Here is a 20,975-nt window from a genome sequence, read left to right as displayed (position 1 = left end):
GCACATACACTGCTGCCATCTAATGGCAACAATCTAAATTGTGCCTGAGCTGGAACAATACATTATGGCCTTTCTCTTCCATTTCAAAGATGGTACAAAAAAAAGGTTGTTTTTTTCTTTGTATTATCTTTTACCAGATCTAATGTGTTATATTCTCCTACATTCATTCTACATTTCCACAAACGTCAAAGTGTTTCCTTTAAAATGGTATCAAGAATATGCATATCCTTGGTTCAGGTCCTAAGAGACAGGCAGTTAGATTTGGGTATGTCATTTTAGGCGAAAATTGAGGGGGAAAGGGGGCGGAAACTTTTAACCACTGTCGCCATCTAATGTGAAAGTAAGTGGCCGCTAGATGGCAGCATGAGTGGGGAGACTGGTCACGAGGCAGTGCGTGTCAAAAATAAGTGGATGACAGAAAAGTTTTAGTATCGTGTTTTTTAATCACATGACGACAAAACTATGTTTATTACTTTTATCATGTCAATTGATTAAAATAATTTAAAATGGCAGCCGTGGCTTTAATATATGCAGAGACTAGGTCTAGGCTACTCCAAATTATACATAGGCCTGGTGGATGAGAGCTCTATCAATGTTGTTTCGAGAGGAAAGTGTAGGCTATACTATCCTGTGAAAGAAAAGTCACTTCCGAATGGGCGCAATAATAAAGATATGCCTGCCTATAGGCTAGACTAGGCTACATCTAAATGTTGGCTATTGTATTTAGAAATATACATTTTATGACAAGCAATTTCTGTTGTGTATAGGAGCGCAAGAAGTGGTAGGGATGGACTGGTGGAGTGTGTAAGAGAGAGAGAGAGAGAGAGAGAAAGAGAGGGACTGCGCTTAGAGCTGGAGTGCGCGCGGGATAGCACACCGGCTGGATCGGGGAGTCGCGAAGATGGAGATCCGACCAGACAGGTTTAAGGCGGTTGCAGCCAAGAATCTGGGAAAGATACACAGGTACCTCCTTAACTTCTTAACAATTGCTTATGGCGTGCCTTATTTTTAAACAGTTTGTTGAAAATAGCTTTTTTCTATATGCTGCGGTAATATAACTTTTATTTGTGATATTCAAAGCCCAAAAGGGCAACTGTTTGTGAAAGTGACTAAAAAGAAGTGGCACTTTCAGACAATGTAGCGCCACGGTCGATACCTGGATCTCAGTGGCGCGCACTGTATGCTAGGCGCACCTGGACTCGTTTGGACAGTGTGCGCTCAGGGGCACAGCAAAATGGCAACATCTGGTGTGCATCCAGAGATGGGGTGGACATTATCACTAGAAAACTAGAAAAACTCAAACAAATTGAGAGCGTGTATTTTATGAAATTCGATTCGGATAGGCTGTATAACATTGTGCAATACTCCAGTCGAAATGTATTGATGTAAATTGATTGTAGCAGGGTTGGGGTCAGTTCCAACTGAATGCAGTCAATTCAGGAATTAAACTGAAATTCCAATTCAATTATTTGAAAAGGGCATACATTTTCAGTGACTTCTCAATAAACTGGAAAGTACCTATTTATTTCAGAAGTGCCATTTTTTAAAATTCACTTCCTAAATGAACTGATTTAAATTAAATTCGAATTGCCCCCAACCCTTCGATTGTAGGCTACCTAGATTGTTTCGGTTTTGGCGTTCAGGTGAGATGTGCCACTCTTGGTTTCAGCAGAGAGTGCGTGCGGTATCTGGGACCTGTGTTGCTCGGAGAGGTGTGATTACATAATGTTTTCGTGCGTAATTGACGCGCACTGGCCGATTGAGAAGGTTGTCCAGGTGGAAAGGAATAGAGAGAATCAGATTAGCCTCATGTAACATGTATGGTCCCCGGTGCCGATGACAGACCGAAACATCGACAGACAGACAGGACACTCAGAAAGACATACATACAATACCCATCGCCATCCTAATTGTCGCGTGTTCAATCAAGTGGTTTACATTCAACCTGACGGTTCGTTGCAATGGCTCTGAACATGTACATAGTTGGAAAAGGATGTGAAACTTCCCCTGCAACTACAGGTGCGGATTATAGGCCTATCTTTCGCTATGCAAGTGCAGTGGTCACGTGCATCCACTGGTTTAATAAATAATGTTTCCAATCTATTTTTATTTAGTAACTTTGAAATGTATTCATAAAAAAGCCATATGGCGTTCAAATAGGCCTACAATAAAATAAAAAGCCCCAGTCATTGTTATGATGACCAGATGTATAGATGTGTTTGCACAAAATCATCTTTCAACATGAACATTTCATCACATTAGACTAAATGTCCATCATTTTAGCTTGGAATTAACTCATTGGGATATTTAGGCTGTGATTAAAATTGGAAATATTGTCAAATCAATAGAGGTCTTTCCAATAACTTTTGCCAGGTGTATTAATTGATTGATTGCATTTATTGGATAATTAAATGTATCGCGGTGCTCCAGCCAGACGAACTTCCGTGGGTCGACTAGGCCTACAGGTTATTTTGTCAGACGGATTCTCCGTAGGTCGACTGGACACTCAGGCAGGAGTCACTGCTAAACTAAAGGCTATAAAATAGGTGTCGAAAAAAATCGCATTTTAAAGCTCCTGCAGCCTCCTGTCGAAACCCTGAATCGAAGCATAACTCCAAACGTTTTGAAGATTTCAGAAATCTCACGTTTTCTTTATTTTATTATTATTAGCCCATTATTAATATCGTTTGCATGTTTTATATATGTTTACAACAGCATGGCCTAAACAAATGCAGCGTTACGGAAGGAAAAACCTGTGAGAAAACACAATTTCATGTTCATTTAAACCGGTCGATAATCTACATAATAAATTACCATATACAGTTTAAAATAGAATATTAAAAAGTGATCAATTGATCGTCTGTGTAGGTGACAAAAAATGAGAGATTATAGTCATTGATAGGGCAGCACACTCGAGCTCTCCCGGGGTTTGAGGTAGCAACGAAACATATAAATCCCCATCCTGAAATAGCCCGTTTCTCCGCCCAGCTGTCGGTCCACGCAAATCCCCTAACTCTACCCCTCCCACATTCCCACTCCAAGCCCAGCCCACTGTCACTTCCTCTCGCCCCCCTCCTCTCACCCCATCCTCATTCACAGACCAGCCTACTCCATCATCTCATCCGGGGCCCCGGATTAAGAGTGTAAGGGCACGCGAGTCAAATCGCTTTTTTTCCCCTGGCTCTCGTGAGGCACGTGCATGCTGGTGTCCAATGCTATTTGCTTTGAAATACTGTATGTGATTGGATTTGATTTATTTATATAGGGCCTTTCTACCAATTCTTTCTACCAACTGAGGTAGTAGGCTAAAGGAGGTACTGAAAGCGCTTTACATAGTAGGCTAAAAGGGGGAAATCACCTTCACACTACACTTCTTGCATGACTGTGAGGGCTCACCCTCAGAGGAACTAGCTATATGACTGTAGTGTATCAGACTGAGGGCCCAGAGAAACTAGCTATATGACTGTAGTGTATCAGACTGAGGGCCCAGAGGAACTAGCTATATGACTGTAGTGTATCAGACTGAGGGCTCAGAGGAACTAGCTATATGACTGTAGTGTATCAGACTGAGGGCTCACCCTCAGAGGAACTAGCTATATGACTGTAGTGTATCAGACTGAGGGCCCAGAGGAACTAGCTATATGACTGTAGTGTATCAGACTGAGGGCCTAGAGGAACTAGCTATATGACTGTAGTGTATCAGACTGAGGGCCCAGAGGAACTAGCTATATGACTGTAGTGTATCAGACTGAGGGCCCAGAGGAACTAGCTATATGACTGTAGTGTATCAGACTGAGGGCCCAGAGGAACTAGCTATATGACTGTAGTGTATCAGACTGAGGGCTCAGAGGAACTAGCTATATGACTGTAGTGTATCAGACTGAGGGCTCAGAGGAACTAGCTATATGACTGTAGTGTATCAGACTGAGGGCCCAGAGGAACTAGCTATATGACTGTAGTGTATCAGACTGAGGGCCCAGAGGAACTAGCTATATGACTGTAGTGTATCAGACTGAGGGCTCAGAGGAACTAGCTATATGACTGTAGTGTATCAGACTGAGGGCCCAGAGGAACTAGCTATATGACTGTAGTGTATCAGACTGAGGGCTCAGAGGAACTAGCTATATGACTGTAGTGTATCAGACTGAGGGCCCAGAGGAACTAGCTATATGACTGTAGTGTATCAGACTGAGGGCTCAGAGGAACTAGCTATATGACTGTAGTGTATCAGACTGAGGGCTCAGAGGAACTAGCTATATGACTGTAGTGTATCAGACTGAGGGCCCAGAGGAACTAGCTATATGACTGTAGTGTATCAGACTGAGGGCTCAGAGGAACTAGCTATATGACTGTAGTGTATCAGACTGAGGGCCCAGAGGAACTAGCTATATGACTGTAGTGTATCAGACTGAGGGCTCAGAGGAACTAGCTATATGACTGTAGTGTATCAGACTGAGGGCCTAGAGGAACTAGCTATATGACTGTAGTGTATCAGACTGAGGGCTCAGAGGAACTAGCTATATGACTGTAGTGTATCAGACTGAGGGCTCAGAGGAACTAGCTATATGACTGTAGTGTATCAGACTGAGGGCCCAGAGGAACTAGCTATATGACTGTAGTGTATCAGACTGAGGGCTCAGAGGAACTAGCTATATGACTGTAGTGTATCAGACTGAGGGCTCAGAGGAACTAGCTATATGACTGTAGTGTATCAGACTGAGGGCCTAGAGGAACTAGCTATATGACTGTAGTGTATCAGACTGAGGGCCCAGAGGAACTAGCTATATGACTGTAGTGTATCAGACTGAGGGCTCAGAGGAACTAGCTATATGACTGTAGTGTATCAGACTGAGGGCTCACCCTCAGAGGAACTAGCTATATGACTGTAGTGTATCAGACTGAGGGCCCAGAGGAACTAGCTATATGACTGTAGTGTATCAGACTGAGGGCTCAGAGGAACTAGCTATATGACTGTAGTGTATCAGACTGAGGGCCCAGAGGAACTAGCTATATGACTGTAGTGTATCAGACTGAGGGCCCAGAGGAACTAGCTATATGACTGTAGTGTATCAGACTGAGGGCTCAGAGGAACTAGCTATATGACTGTAGTGTATCAGACTGAGGGCCCAGAGGAACTAGCTATATGACTGTAGTGTATCAGACTGAGGGCCCAGAGGAACTAGCTATATGACTGTAGTGTATCAGACTGAGGGCTCAGAGGAACTAGCTATATGACTGTAGTGTATCAGACTGAGGGCCCAGATGAACTAGCTATATGACTGTAGTGTATCAGACTGAGGGCCCAGAGGAACTAGCTATATGACTGTAGTGTATCAGACTGAGGGCCCAGAGGAACTAGCTATATGACTGTAGTGTATCAGACTGAGGGCCTAGAGGAACTAGCTATATGACTGTAGTGTATCAGACTGAGGGCCCAGAGGAACTAGCTATATGACTGTAGTGTATCAGACTGAGGGCTCAGAGGAACTAGCTATATGACTGTAGTGTATCAGACTGAGGGCTCACCCTCAGAGGAACTAGCTATATGACTGTAGTGTATCAGACTGAGGGCCCAGAGGAACTAGCTATATGACTGTAGTGTATCAGACTGAGGGCTCAGAGGAACTAGCTATATGACTGTAGTGTATCCTAATCAAAGGGTTGAACTAATCCATATTTTGTAAATTATTGGTGTATTCACGTATATGGTAGGCCTACAGTACCAGTCAAAAGTTTGGACACAGCTACTTATACTTGGGTGTTTCTTGTAGAATAATAGTGAAGACATTAAAACTATGAAATAACACACATGGAATCATGTAGTAACCAAAAAAGTGCTAAACAAATAAAAATATATTTTAGATGAGATTCTTCAAAGTAGCCAGCCGTTGCCTATATGACATCATTGCACACTCTTGGCATTCTCTCAACCAGCTTCATGAGGTAGTCACCTGGAATGCATTTCAATTAACAGGTGTGCCTTGTTAAAAGTGAATTTGTGGAATTCTGTTCCTTCTTAATGTGTTTGAGCCAATCAGTTGTGTTGTGAAAATGTAGGGGTGTTATACAGAATATGTCCCTATTTGATAAAAGACCAAGTCCATGTTATGGCAAGAACAGCTTGAATAAGCAAAGAGAAACTACAGTCCATCATTACTTTAAGACATGAAGGTCAGTCAATACGGAACATTTCAAGAACTTTGAAAGTTTCTTCAAGTGCAGTCGCAAAAATCTTAAAGCGCAATGATGAAACTGGCTCTCATGAGGACCGCCACAGGAAAGGAAGACCCATAGTCACCTCTACTGCAGAGGATAAGTTAATTAGACTTAACTGCACATCCGATTGAATTGCTGCAAAGAAACCACAACTAAAGGACACCAATAATAAGAAGAGACTTGCTTGGGTCAAGAAACATGAGTAATGGATATTAGTCCGGTGGGAATCTGTCCTTTGGTCTGATGAGTCTAAATGTAAGATTTTTGGTTCCAACCGCTGTGTCTTTGTGAGACGCAGAGTAGGTGAACGGATGATCTCCACATGTGTGGTTCCCACCATGAAGGATGGAGGAGGATGTGTGATGGTGTGGATGTGCTTTGCTGGTGACACTGTTGGTGATTTATTTAGAATTCAAAGCACACTTAACCAGCATGGCTACCACCGTATTCTACAGCAATACGCCATCCCATATGGTTTGAGCTTAGTGGGACTATAATTTGTTTCTCAACAGGACAATGACCCAACACACCTCCTGTGCCTTGAATTCTAAATAAATCACCAACATTGTCACCAGCAAAGCACATCCACACCATCACACATCCTCCACCAGTTAAGTAAGGCCAATTTGACCAAAAAGGAGAGTGATGGAGTGCTGCATCAGATGATCTGACCTCCACAATCACTTGATCTCAACCCAATTAAGATGGTTTGGGATGAGTTGAACTGCAGAATTTTTTATTTTTTATTTTACCTTGGCAAGTCAGATAAGAACAAATTCTTATTTAAAATGACAGTCTAGGAACAGTGGGTTAACTGCCTTGTTCAGGGGCAGAATGACAGATTTTTACCTTGTCAGCTCAGGGATTCAATCTAGCAACCTTTCGGTTACTGGCCCAACACTCTAACCACTAGGCTACCTGTCCTCCAGTGAAGGAAAAGCAGCGAACAAGTGCTCAGCGTATATGGGAACTACTTCAAGCCTGTTGGAAAAGCATTCCAGGTGAAGCTGGTTGAGAGAATGCCAAGAGTGTGCAAAGCTGTCGTCAAGGCAACGGGTGGTTACTTTGAAGAATCTCAAATATAAAATGTATTTTGATATGTTTAACACTTTTCTGGTTACTACATGATTCCATATGTGTATGTCTCCAAACTTTTGATTGGTACTCTATATTCAAACAATAGGAAGTATGTGTGTGTGTGTGTGTGTGTTTGTGTGTGCGTATGTGAGCGTGTATACTGTGTGAGTGGTCTACCTCACCGACAGAACCGTGATCCCTCCCTGTGAATGCTGCCAGTAGTTCATCTATTATTTAGAGTTTTTCTCCATCGGAATGCGTCTCTTGTTTCTATATTAAACTAGGTAGGCAAATACTATGGTAGTGTAAGGTACAGAGCAGCCCCAACACCTTCTCCTCTCCTCTCTAAGGTACAGAGCAGCCCCAACACCTTCTCTTCTCCTCTCTAAGGTACAGAGCAGCCCCAACACCTTCTCATCTCCTCTCTAAGGTACAGAACAGCCCCAACACCTTCTCATCTCCTCTCTAAGGCACAGAGCAGCCCCAACACCTTCTCTTCTCCTCTCTAAGGTACAGAACAGCCCCAACACCTTCTCCTCTCCTCTCTAAGGTACAGAGCAGCCCCAACACCTTCTCATCTCCTCTCTAAGGTACAGAGCAGCCCCAACACCTTCTCTTCTCCTCTCTAAGGTACAGAGCAGCCCCAACACCTTCTCCTCTCCTCTCTAAGGTACAGAGCAGCCCCAACACCTTCTCTTCTCCTCTCTAAGGTACAGAGCAGCCCCAACACCTTCTCCTCTCCTCTCTAAGGTACAGAGCAGCCCCAACACCTTCTCTTCTCCTCTCTAAGGAACAGAGCAGCCCCAACACCTTCTCCTCTCCTCTCTAAGGTACAGAGCAGCCCCAACACCTTCTCATCTCCTCTCTAAGGTACAGAGCAGCCCCAACACCTTCTCTTCTCCTCTCTAAGGTACAGAGCAGCCCCAACACCTTCTCCTCTCCTCTCTAAGGTACAGAGCAGCCCCAACACCTTCTCTTCTCCTCTCTAAGGTACAGAGCAGCCCCAACACCTTCTCCTCTCCTCTCTAAGGTACAGAGCAGCCCCAACACCTTCTCTTCTCCTCTCTAAGGTACAGAGCAGCCCCAACACCTTCTCCTCTCCTCTCTAAGGTACAGAGCAGCCCCAACACCTTCTCCTCTCCTCTCTAAGGTACAGAGCCCCAACACCTTCTCCTCTCCTCTCTAAGGTACAGAGCAGCCCCAACACCCTCTCCTCTCCTCTCTAAGGTACAGAGCAGCCCCAACACCCTCTCCTCTCCTCTCTAAGGTACAGAGCCCCAACACCTTCTCCTCTCCTCTCTAAGGTACAGAGCAGCCCCAACACCTTCTCCTCTCCTCTCTAAGGTACAGAGCCCCAACACCTTCTCCTCTCCTCTCTAAGGTACAGAGCAGCCCCAACACCTTCTCCTCTCCTCTCTTCTCTTCTCTACCTTCACCTCTTCCCTGCAGTCATTCCCTTGTCATCCGTCAATAAGTAATCATATTTAGCAGAGGCTTTTATCCAAAGCGAGTTACAGTCATGTGTGCATATACAGTGCCTTGCGAAAGTATTCGGCCCCCTTGAACTTTGCGACCTTTTGCCACATTTCAGGCTTCAAACATAGAGATATAAAACTGTATTTTTTGTGAAGAATCAACAACAAGTGGGACACAATCATGAAGTGGAACGACATTTATTGGATATTTCAAACTTTTTTAACAAATCAAAAACTGAAAAATTGGGTGTGCAAAATTATTCAGCCCCCTTAAGTTAATACTTTGTAGCGCCACCTTTTGCTGCGATTACAGCTGTAAGTCGCTTGGGGTATGTCTCTATCAGTTTTGCACATCGAGAGACTGACATTTTTTCCCATTCCTCCTTGCAAAACAGCTCGAGCTCAGTGAGGTTGGATGGAGAGCATTTGTGAACAGCAGTTTTCAGTTCTTTCCACAGATTCTCGATTGGATTCAGGTCTGGACTTTGACTTGGCCATTCTAACACCTGGATATGTTTATTTTTGAACCATTCCATTGTAGATTTTGCTTTATGTTTTGGATCATTGTCTTGTTGGAAGACAAATCTCCGTCCCAGTCTCAGGTCTTTTGCAGACTCCATCAGGTTTTCTTCCTTAATGGTCCTGTATTTGGCTCCATCCATCTTCCCATCAATTTTAACCATCTTCCCTGTCCCTGCTGAAGAAAAGCAGGCCCAAACCATGATGCTGCCACCACCATGTTTGACAGTGGGGATGGTGTGAGCTGTGTTGCTTTTACGCCAAACATAACGTTTTGCATTGTTGCCAAAAAGTTCAATTTTGGTTTCATCTGACCAGAGCACCTTCTTCCACATGTTTGGTGTGTCTCCCAGGTGGCTTGTGGCAAACTTTAAACGACACTTTTTATGGATATCTTTAAGAAATGGCTTTCTTCTTGCCACTCTTCCATAAAGGCCAGATTTGTGCAATATACGACTGATTGTTGTCCTATGGACAGAGTCTCCCACCTCAGCTGTAGATCTCTGCAGTTCATCCAGAGTGATCATGGGCCTCTTGGCTGCATCTCTGATCAGTCTTCTCCTTGTTTGAGCTGAAAGTTTAGAGGGACGGCCAGGTCTTGGTAGATTTGCAGTGGTCTGATACTCCTTCCATTTCAATATTATCGCTTGCACAGTGCTCCTTGGGATGTTTAAAGCTTGGGAAATCTTTTTGTATCCAAATCCGGCTTTAAACTTCTTCACAACAGTATCTCGGACATGCCTGGTGTGTTCCTTGTTCTTCATGATGCTCTCTGCGCTTTTAACGGACCTCTGAGACTATCACAGTGCAGGTGCATTTATACGGAGACTTGATTACACACAGGTGGATTGTATTTATCATCATTAGTCATTTAGGTCAACATTGGATCATTCAGAGATCCTCACTGAACTTCTGGAGAGAGTTTGCTGCACTGAAAGTAAAGGGGCTGAATAATTTTGCACGCCCAATTTTTCAGTTTTTGATTGTTAAAAAAGTTTGAAATATCTAATAAATGTCGTTCCACTTCATGATTGTGTCCCACTTGTTGTTGATTCTTCACAAAAAAATACAGTTTTATATCTTTATGTTTGAAGCCTGAAATGTGGCAAAAGGTCGCAAAGTTCAAGGGGGCCGAATACTTTCGCAAGGCACTGTATTTAATGTCTGGGTGATCCTGGGAATCAAACCCACAATCCTGGTGTTGCAACCACCATGCCAACTGATCTAATGAGGACCATGCTCTACTAACTGGTCTACAGAGGACCATGCTCTACTAACTGAACTACAGAGGACCATGCTCTACCAACTGGTCTACAGAGGACCATGCTCTACTAACTGAACTACAGAGGACCATGATCTACTAACTGAACTACAGAGGACCATGCTCTACCAACTGGTCTACAGAGGACCATGCTCTACTAACTGAACTACAGAGGACCATGCTCTACCAACTGGTCTACAGAGGACCATGCTCTACCAACTGGTCTACAGAGGACCATGCTCTACTAACTGAACTACAGAGGACCATGCTCTACTAACTGAACTACAGAGGATCATGCTCTACTAACTGAACTACAGAGGACCATGCTCTACTAACTGAACTACAGAGGACCATGCTCTACCAACTGGTCTACAGAGGACCATGCTCTACAGAGGACCATGCTCTACTAACTGGTCTACAGAGGACCATGCTCTACTAACTGATCTACAGAGGACCATGCTCTACTAACTGGTCTACAGAGGACCATGCTCTACTAACTGAACTACAGAGGACCATGCTCTACCAACTGGTCTACAGAGGACCATGCTCTACTAACTGGTCTACAGAGGACCATGCTCTACTAACTGAACTACAGAGGACCATGCTCTACTAACTGAACTTCAGAGGACCATGCTCTACTAACTGAACTACAGAGGACCATGCTCTACTAACTGAACTACAGAGGACCATGCTCTACTAACTGAACTACAGAGGACCATGCTCTACTAACTGAACTACAGAGGACCATGCTCTACTAACTGAACTACAGAGGACCATGCTCTACTAACTGAACTACAGAGGACCATGCTCTACCAACTGGTCTACAGAGGACCATGCTCTACTAACTGGTCTACAGAGGACCATGCTCTACCAACTTAACTACAGAGGACCATGCTCTACTAACTGAACTACAGAGGACCATGCTCTACTAACTGAACTACAGAGGACCATGCTCTACCAACTGGTCTACAGAGGACCATGCTCTACAGAGGACCATGCTCTACTAACTGGTCTACAGAGGACCATGCTCTACTAACTGAACTACAGAGGACCATGCTCTACTAACTGAACTACAGAGGATCATGCTCTACTAACTGAACTACAGAGGACCATGCTCTACTAACTGAACTACAGAGGACCATGCTCTACCAACTGGTCTACAGAGGACCATGCTCTACAGAGGACCATGCTCTACTAACTGGTCTACAGAGGACCATGCTCTACTAACTGATCTACAGAGGACCATGCTCTACTAACTGGTCTACAGAGGACCATGCTCTACTAACTGAACTACAGAGGACCATGCTCTACCAACTGGTCTACAGAGGACCATGCTCTACTAACTGAACTACAGAGGACCATGCTCTACTAACTGAACTTCAGAGGACCATGCTCTACTAACTGAACTACAGAGGACCATGCTCTACTAACTGAACTACAGAGGACCATGCTCTACTAACTGAACTACAGAGGACCATGCTCTACTAACTGAACTACAGAGGACCATGCTCTACTAACTGAACTACAGAGGACCATGCTCTACTAACTGAACTACAGAGGACCATGCTCTACTAACTGAACTACAGAGGACCATGCTCTACCAACTGGTCTACAGAGGACCATGCTCTACTAACTGGTCTACAGAGGACCATGCTCTACCAACTTAACTACAGAGGACCATGCTCTACTAACTGAACTACAGAGGACCATGCTCTACTAACTGATCTTTGGAATCTAGCTTATTAGATAATGGTCATCACAACAGAGCTATCTCAACCTATAGGCTATCACAGCGGAGCATTCTCAACCTATTGGCTATCACAGCGGTGCTCTCTCAATCTATTGACTATCACAGCGGAGGTCTCTCAAGTTAGGGGGGGGGGGGGGGGGGTCATACACCCAATTAGTACAGCCTGTAACAGACCCCGACATGCAGGGTGACATTTTGTCAAATTGATGGAATTCATGGTTAAGATATGTAGTGCCAGCTGCTCTGTCATTTTAAACCCTCATATTGATGGAATTCATGGTTAAGAAGGAAATGCTACCACAGTCATGGGGAGGGAAATGCTACCACAGTCATGGGGAGGGAAATGCTACCACAGTCATGGGGAGGGAAATGCTACCACAGTCATGGGGAGGGAAATGCTACCACAGGCATGGGGAGGGAAATGCTACCACAGGCATGGGGAGGGAAATGCTACCACAGGCATGGGGAGGGAAATGCTACCACAGGCATGGGGAGGGAAATGCTACCACAGGCATGGGGAGGGAAATGCTACCACAGGCATGGGGAGGGAAATGCTACCACAGGCATGGGGAGGGAAATGCTACCACAGTCATGGGGAGGGAAATGCTACCACAGTCATGGGGAGGGAAATGCTACCACAGGCATGGGGAGGGAAATGCTACCACAGGCATGGGGAGGGAAATGCTACCACAGGCATGGGGAGGGAAATGCTACCACAGGCATGGGGAGGGAAATGCTACCACAGGCATGGGGAGGGAAATGCTACCACAGGCATGGGGAGGGAAATGCTACCACAGGCATGGGGAGGGAAATGCTACCACAGTCATGGGGAGGGAAATGCTACCACAGTCATGGGGAGGGAAATGCTACCACGGGCATGGGGAGGGAAATGCTACCACGGGCATGGGGAGGGAAATGCTACCACAGGCATGGGGAGGGAAATGCTACCACAGGCATGGGGAGGGAAATGCTACCACAGGCATGGGGAGGGAAATGCTACCACAGGCATGGGGAGGGAAATGCTACCACAGGCATGGGGAGGGAAATGCTACCACAGGCATGGGGAGGGAAATGCTACCACAGGCATGGGGAGGGAAATGCTACCACAGGCATGGGGAGGGAAATGCTACCACAGGCATGGGGAGGGAAATGCTACCACAGGCATGGGGAGGGAAATGCTACCACAGGCATGGGGAGGGAAATGCTACCACAGGCATGGGGAGGGAAATGGGAACTTTCCACACCGGCGACGCTTCACTGCAATGTTAAGACAGTACCACTATAGTTCTACATCTGTAAAGCACCTTTCATAAAAATTAAAACACTGCAAATATATTTAAAAAACAGTACATACAGTACATACATGGGCAGCAGGTAGCCTAGTGGTTAGAGAGTTGGACTTGTAACCGAAAGGTTGCAAGATCGAATCCCCCAGCTGACAAGGTAAAATAATCTGTTGTTCTGCCCCTGAACAATGCAGTTAACTGTTGCTAGGCCATCATTGAACATAAGCATTTGTTCTTAACTGACTTACCTAGTTTAATAAAGGTAAAATAAATAAATAAACATAGTAAATAAAAAATGAAATATATATATATTTGTGTAATAACATATAATCAAAAAATAGTTGGTGGCGTTTTAATATGTATTGATAGTGACTTCCTGGTTTTACAGTATGTCACATGGATGCTGTTTTACAGTATGTCACATGGATGCTGTTTTACAGTATGTCACATGGATGCTGTTTTACAGTATGTCACTATGATGCTGTTTTATAGTATGTCACATGGATGCTGTCTTTCTAAGTTCTGTGAATTGCCATGCAGTTTGCAGTGTGAGTAGTAAAAACTCATATCTCTTCAAGAGCAGTCCTGTACAACTGCATGCTGTAGGTTTGTGTGTGTGTGTGTGTGTGTGTGTGTGTGTGTGTGTGTGTGTGTGTGTGTGTGTGTGTGTGTGTGTGTGTGTGCATGAGCGAGTTTGTACTAAGTTGTTTCACAATGTCTGGGTGTAATTTTGTTTCTGGGGTGTATAAATGTCATGCAATGTGTGTGTGTGTGTGTGCGTGCTTGTTTGTGTGTGTGTCTATGACGGAGATCGTGTGACAGGAGGGGGGAGTATGACTCCCTAGGTAACATCGTCCCATAGAGACACAATCTGTTCACCAGAGAGGAGGGCAGGGTGAGAGAGAAAGAGAGAGGAGGGCAGGGTGAGAGAGAAAGAGAGAGGGGGGAGGGTGAGAGAGAAAGAGAGAAGGGGAGGGGGGATAAGGGAAGCCATCACTGTTATCTTAATTCAAATGGCAATAGCAGCAATCATTTAGAGCGTCAAGAGGGAGATTTGAAGAGGATTTTAATCAATCTCATCAGACAGCGCCCAATGTTCAATATGTCCACCTTCAACTTTCACTAGGTTTCAAATAAACCAATGGACTTAACGAAGGTTTCCACCCACTGACCTTCAAACGCTCTCTGAGTCCCAAATGGCATCCTATTCCCTACAGGGCTCTGGTCAGAAATAGTGCACTATGTAGGGAATAGTGTGTCATTTGGGAGGTATGGATAGTAGACAAGGGCTCTGTTCTGAAGCCCCCAACCGTCACTTCACCAACGACATCCAACAAGTCATCTCTTCCATTCAACCAGTTTATTCATTTAGTTGAACTTTAGAGCTGGAATCCTTAGTTGCTACATCCATTTTTGGACTTATTAATTCATGATTTATACCCTTTAATTCTCGAAGAACCTAACCTGTAAATGGCTCATGAGCTCAGTTTAACTGTTGTGCCCCACCAGAACCCCAAATTTAAGCTTGTTTTACTCCAATGTTTGTAAACAAAGAAAATGTAAACAAACTCTGTATAGCCTCGTAACATGGTTCCAACTATACTTTTCATATCATGGATGGTCTGTCCTTGCATTTACTGTACAGAGCTCTTATTTTGAATTTTAGAGTGGTTACTCGTCTCCAGGCCCATCCCTCAGTTTATTTGACCAAAACACAGGCGGGGTGCCCACTTGTTGTTGTTTCAATATAGCATTCCAGCTTTAACTCTGTTTTTCATTAACAATTTCCAAAGCTGAACACCTCAACAGTTTGATTATTTATCAATATTAAAAGGAATCAGCACATGTTTCCCCGTTTCATTTAGTGAATGGTTTTGGATGAGTGTAGTTGCAGCAGCTCTTTCACAGTCTCCCACCCACCTAACACAATGACATAGTGTCCTCAGTCCAGACTCCAGGGATGTATATATGCTGTATGTCACAACATTAGACTGTACAGCAGACACCATGACAACAGTGGATATAATGACAATAGAGACAAGTGGAGGGAGGAGAAAGGATGACATAAAGACAGGATGAGAGGGAGGGACAGCAAGAGGAGGAGGGACAGCAAGAGGGCAGCAAGAGGAGGGAGGGACAGCAAGAGGAGGGAGGGACAGTAAGAGGGTAGAGGGACAGTAAGAGGGTAGAGGGACAGTAAGAGGGTAGAGGGGCAGCAAGAGGAGGGAGGGACAGTAAGAGGGTAGAGGGGCAGCAAGAGGAGGGACAGCAAGTGGAGGGAGGGACAGCAAGAGGAGGGAGGGACAGCAAGAGGGCAGAAAGAGGAGGGAGGGACAGCAAGAGGAGGGAGGGACCTCGGAAATATCATTATATATGGACAAGTGATCACTAGGGCGTCTGAGATGACGTAACATTTTACTCTCTCCTCTCGCTCCTCTCTCTCCCTCTATTTCTCTCTGTCTTTCTCTCATCCTCTTATGAGGGGATTATCAGGAACGCTCTGTGAATTTGAGAATTTAATATAAAAGGTAACAAAAGAGTTGTCATCAGCTCATTTGCCAAGCCAGTCTGTTCTATCTGTTATAACACACATAGAGGCCCAGTCTGTTCTAAATGTTATAACACACAAGGAGGCCCAGCCAGTCTATCTGTTAAAACACACATGGAGGCCCAGCCAGTCTATCTGTTATAACACACATGGAGGCCCAGCCAGTCTATATGTTATAACACACATAGAGGCCCAGCCAGTCTATCTGTTATAACACACATGGAGACTCAGCCAGTCTATATGTTATAACACACATGGAGGCCCAGCCAGTCTATATGTTATAACACACATGGAGACTCAGCCAGTCAATATGTTATAACACACATGGGGGCCCAGCCAGTCTATATGTTATAACACACATGGAGACTCAGCCAGTCTATTTGTTATAACACACATGGAGGCCCAGCCAGTCTATGTGTTATAACACACATGGAGACTCAGCCAGTCTATATGTTATAACACACATGGAGGCCCAGCCAGTCTATATGTTATAACACACATGGAGGCCCAGCCAGTCTATATGTTATAACACACATGGAGGCCCAGCCAGTCTATATGTTATAACACACATGGAGACTCAGCCAGTCTATTTGTTATAACACACATGGAGGCCCAGCCAGTCTATATGTTATAACACACATGGAGACTCAGCCAGTCTATGTGTTATAACACACATGGAGGCCCAGCCAGTCTATGTGTTATAACACACATGGAGGCCCAGCCAGGCTGCTATATATTTTCTAACACATGGAGGCCTAGCCAGTCTACATGTTATAACACACATGGAGGCCCAGCCAGTCTATCTGTTATAACACACATGGAGGCCTAGCCGGTCTATATGTTATAACACACATGGAGGCCCAGCCAGTCTATATGTTATAACACACATGGAGGCCCAGCCAGTCTATATGTTATAACACACATAGAGGCCCAGCCAGTCTATCTGTTATAACACACATGGAGGCCCAGCCAGTCTATCTGTTATAACACACATGGGGGCCCAGCCAGTCTATCTGTTATAACACACATGGAGACTCAGCCAGTCTATATGTTATAACACACATGGAGGCCCAGCCAGTCTAGATGTTATAATCCATGCGTTTCCTCAATAGCATGCATCCAATTCCTACTAGACAGAAAGCCGAAAAGACTATGATAGTGCCACCAGAGGGACTGGCTGTACATGTAGATATGGATTCCATAGTGCCACCAGAGAGACTAGCTGGGACTGGCTGTACATGTAGATATTGGTTCCATAGTGTCACCAGAGGGACTGGCTGTACATGTAGATATGGATTCCATAGTGCCACCAGAGGGACTGGCTGTACATGTAGATATGGATTCCATAGTGCCACCAGAGGGACTGGCTGTACATGTAGATATGGATTCCATAGTGCCACCAGAGGGACTGGCTGTACATATATATATGGATTCCATAGTGCCACCAGAGAGACTAGCTGGGACTGGCTGTACATGTAGATATGGATTCCATAGTGTCACCAGAGGGACTGGCTGTACATGTAGATATGGATTCCATAGTGCCACCAGGGGACTGGCTGTACATGTAGATATGGATTCCATAGTGCGACCAGAGGGACTGGCTGTACATGTAGATATGGATTCCATAGTGTCACCAGAGGGACTGCCTGTAAATGTAGATATGGATTCCATAGTGCCACCAGAGGGACTAGCTGTACATGTAGATATGGATTCCATAGTGCCACCAGAGGGACTGGCTGTACATGTAGATATGGATTCCATAGTGCCACCAGAGGGACTAGCTGGGACTGGCTGTACATGTAGATATGGATTCCATAGTGCCACCATAGGGACTGGCTGTACATGTAGATATGGATTCCATAGTGTCACCAGAGGGACTAGCTGGGACTGGCTGTACATGTAGATATGGATTCCATAGTGCCACCAGAGGGACTAGTTGGGACTGGCTGTACATGTAGATATGGATTCCATAGTGCCACCAGAGAGACTGGCTGTACATGTAGATATGGATTCCATAGTGCCACCAGAGGAACTAGCTGGGACTGGCTGTACATGTAGATATGGATTCCATAGTGTCACCAGAGGGACTGGCTGTACATGTAGATATGGATTCCATAGTGCCACCAGAGGGACTGGCTGGGACTGGCTGTACATGTAGATATGGATTCCATAGTGCCACCATAGGGACTGGCTGTACATGTAGATATGGATTCCATAGTGTCACCAGAGGGACTAGCTGGGACTGGCTGTACATGTAGATATGGATTCCATAGTGCCACCAGAGGGACTAGTTGGGACTGGCTGTACATGTAGATATGGATTCCATAGTGCCACCAGAGAGACTGGCTGTACATGTAGATATGGATTCCATAGTGCCACCAGAGGAACTAGCTGGGACTGGCTGTACATGTAGATATGGATTCCATAGTGTCACCAGAGGGACTGGCTGTACATGTAGATATGGATTCCATAGTGCCACCAGAGGGACTGGCTGGGACTGGCTGTACATGTAGATATGGATTCCATAGTGCCACCATAGGGACTGGCTGTACATGTAGATATGGATTCCATAGTGTCACCAGAGGGACTGGCTGTACATGTAGATATGGATTCCATAGTGCCACCAGAGGGACTGGCTGGGACTGGCTGTACATGTAGATATGGATTCCATAGTGCCACCAGAGGGACTAGTTGGGACTGGCTGTACATGTAGATATGGATTCCATAGTGCCACCAGAGGGACTGGCTGTACATGTATATATGGATTCCATAGTGCCACCAGGGGACTGGCTGTACATGTAGAAATGGATTCCATAGTGCCACCAGAGGGACTAGCTGGGACTGGCTGTACATGTAGATATGGATTCCATAGTGCCACCAGAGGGACTGGCTGTACATGTAGATATGGATTCCATAGTGCCACCAGAGGGACTGGCTGTACATATATATATGGATTCCATAGTGCCACCAGAGAGACTAGCTGGGACTGGCTGTACATGTAGATATGGATTCCATAGTGCCACCAGAGGGACTGGCTGTACATGTAGATATGGATTCCATAGTGCCACCAGAGGGACTAGCTGGGACTGGCTGTACATGTAGATATGGATTCCATAGTGCCACCAGAGGGACTGGCTGTACATATAGATATGGATTCCATAGTGCCACCAGAGGGACTAGCTGTACATGTAGATATGGATTCCATAGTGCCACCAGAGGGACTGCCTGTACATGTAGATATGGATTCCATAGTGTCACCAGAGGGACTGGCTGTACATGTAGATATGGATTCCATAGTGTCACCAGAGGGACTGCCTGTAAATGTAGATATGGATTCCATAGTGCCACCAGAGGGACTAGCTGTACATGTAGATATGGATTCCATAGTGCCACCAGAGGGACTGGCTGTACATGTAGATATGGATTCCATAGTGCCACCAGAGGGACTAGCTGGGACTGGCTGTACATGTAGATATGGATTCCATAGTGCCACCATAGGGACTGGCTGTACATGTAGATATGGATTCCATAGTGTCACCAGAGGGATTAGCTGGGACTGGCTTTACATGTAGATATGGATTCCATAGTGCCACCAGAGGGACTAGTTGGGACTGGCTGTACATGTAGATATGGATTCCATAGTGCCACCAGAGAGACTGGCTGTACATGTAGATATGGATTCCATAGTGCCACCAGAGGAACTAGCTGGGACTGGCTGTACATGTAGATATGGATTCCATAGTGTCACCAGAGGGACTGGCTGTACATGTAGATATGGATTCCATAGTGCCACCAGAGGGACTGGCTGGGACTGGCTGTACATGTAGATATGGATTCCATAGTGCCACCATAGGGACTGGCTGTACATGTAGATATGGATTCCATAGTGTCACCAGAGGGACTAGCTGGGACTGGCTGTACATGTAGATATGGATTCCATAGTGCCACCAGAGGGACTAGTTGGGACTGGCTGTACATGTAGATATGGATTCCATAGTGCCACCAGAGAGACTGGCTGTACATGTAGATATGGATTCCATAGTGTCACCAGAGGGACTGGCTGTACATGTAGATATGGATTCCATAGTGCCACCAGAGGGACTGGCTGGGACTGGCTGTACATGTAGATATGGATTCCATAGTGCCACCAGAGGGACTAGTTGGGACTGGCTGTACATGTAGATATGGATTCCATAGTGCCACCAGAGGGACTGGCTGTACATGTATATATGGATTCCATAGTGCCACCAGGGGACTGGCTGTACATGTAGAAATGGATTCCATAGTGCCACCAGAGGGACTAGCTGGGACTGGCTGTACATGTAGATATGGATTCCATAGTGTCACCAGAGGGACTGGCTGTACATGTAGATATGGATTCCATAGTGCCACCAGAGGGACTGGCTGTACATGTAGAGATGGATTCCATAGTGTCACCAGAGGGACTGCCTGTAAATGTAGATATGGATTCCATAGTGCCACCAGAGGGACTGGCTGTATATGTAGATATGGATTCCATAGTGCCACCAGAGGGACTAGCTGGGACTGGCTGTACATGTAGATATGGATTCCATAGTGTCACCAGAGGGACTAGCTGGGACTGGTTGTACATGTAGATATGGATTCCATAGTGCCACTAGAGGGACTAGCTGTACATGTAGATATGGATTCCATAGTGCCACCAGAGGGACTGCCTGTACATGTAGATATGGATTCCATAGTGCCACCAGAGGGACTAGCTGTACATGTAGATTTGGATTCCATAGTGCCACCAGAGGGACTAGCTGTACACGTAGATATGGATTCCATAGTGCCACCAGAGGGACTGCCTGTACATGTAGAT

The 20,975-nt window shown here is 45.3% G+C and overlaps 1 protein-coding gene across 1 annotated transcript in view; it reads left to right on the top strand.

The window, feature by feature from the left end:
- The first annotated feature begins 844 nt into the window (after positions 1–844).
- Positions 845–20,975, top strand: part of LOC110487029 (vesicular glutamate transporter 1) — a 67,020-nt gene continuing 46,889 nt past the window's right edge. Inside the window, exon 1 of the mRNA XM_036941900.1 lies at positions 845–963. Within this exon, the coding sequence (XP_036797795.1) occupies positions 902–963 (62 nt within the window). The 5' untranslated portion in view covers positions 845–901. The remainder of the gene's footprint in view (positions 964–20,975) is intronic.

The sequence above is a fragment of the Oncorhynchus mykiss genome, chromosome 13 (genome assembly GCF_013265735.2).
Source record: "Oncorhynchus mykiss isolate Arlee chromosome 13, USDA_OmykA_1.1, whole genome shotgun sequence".
Taxonomy (NCBI): Eukaryota; Metazoa; Chordata; class Actinopteri; order Salmoniformes; family Salmonidae; genus Oncorhynchus; species Oncorhynchus mykiss.
This window is presented reverse-complemented; position numbering and strand designations above follow the sequence as displayed.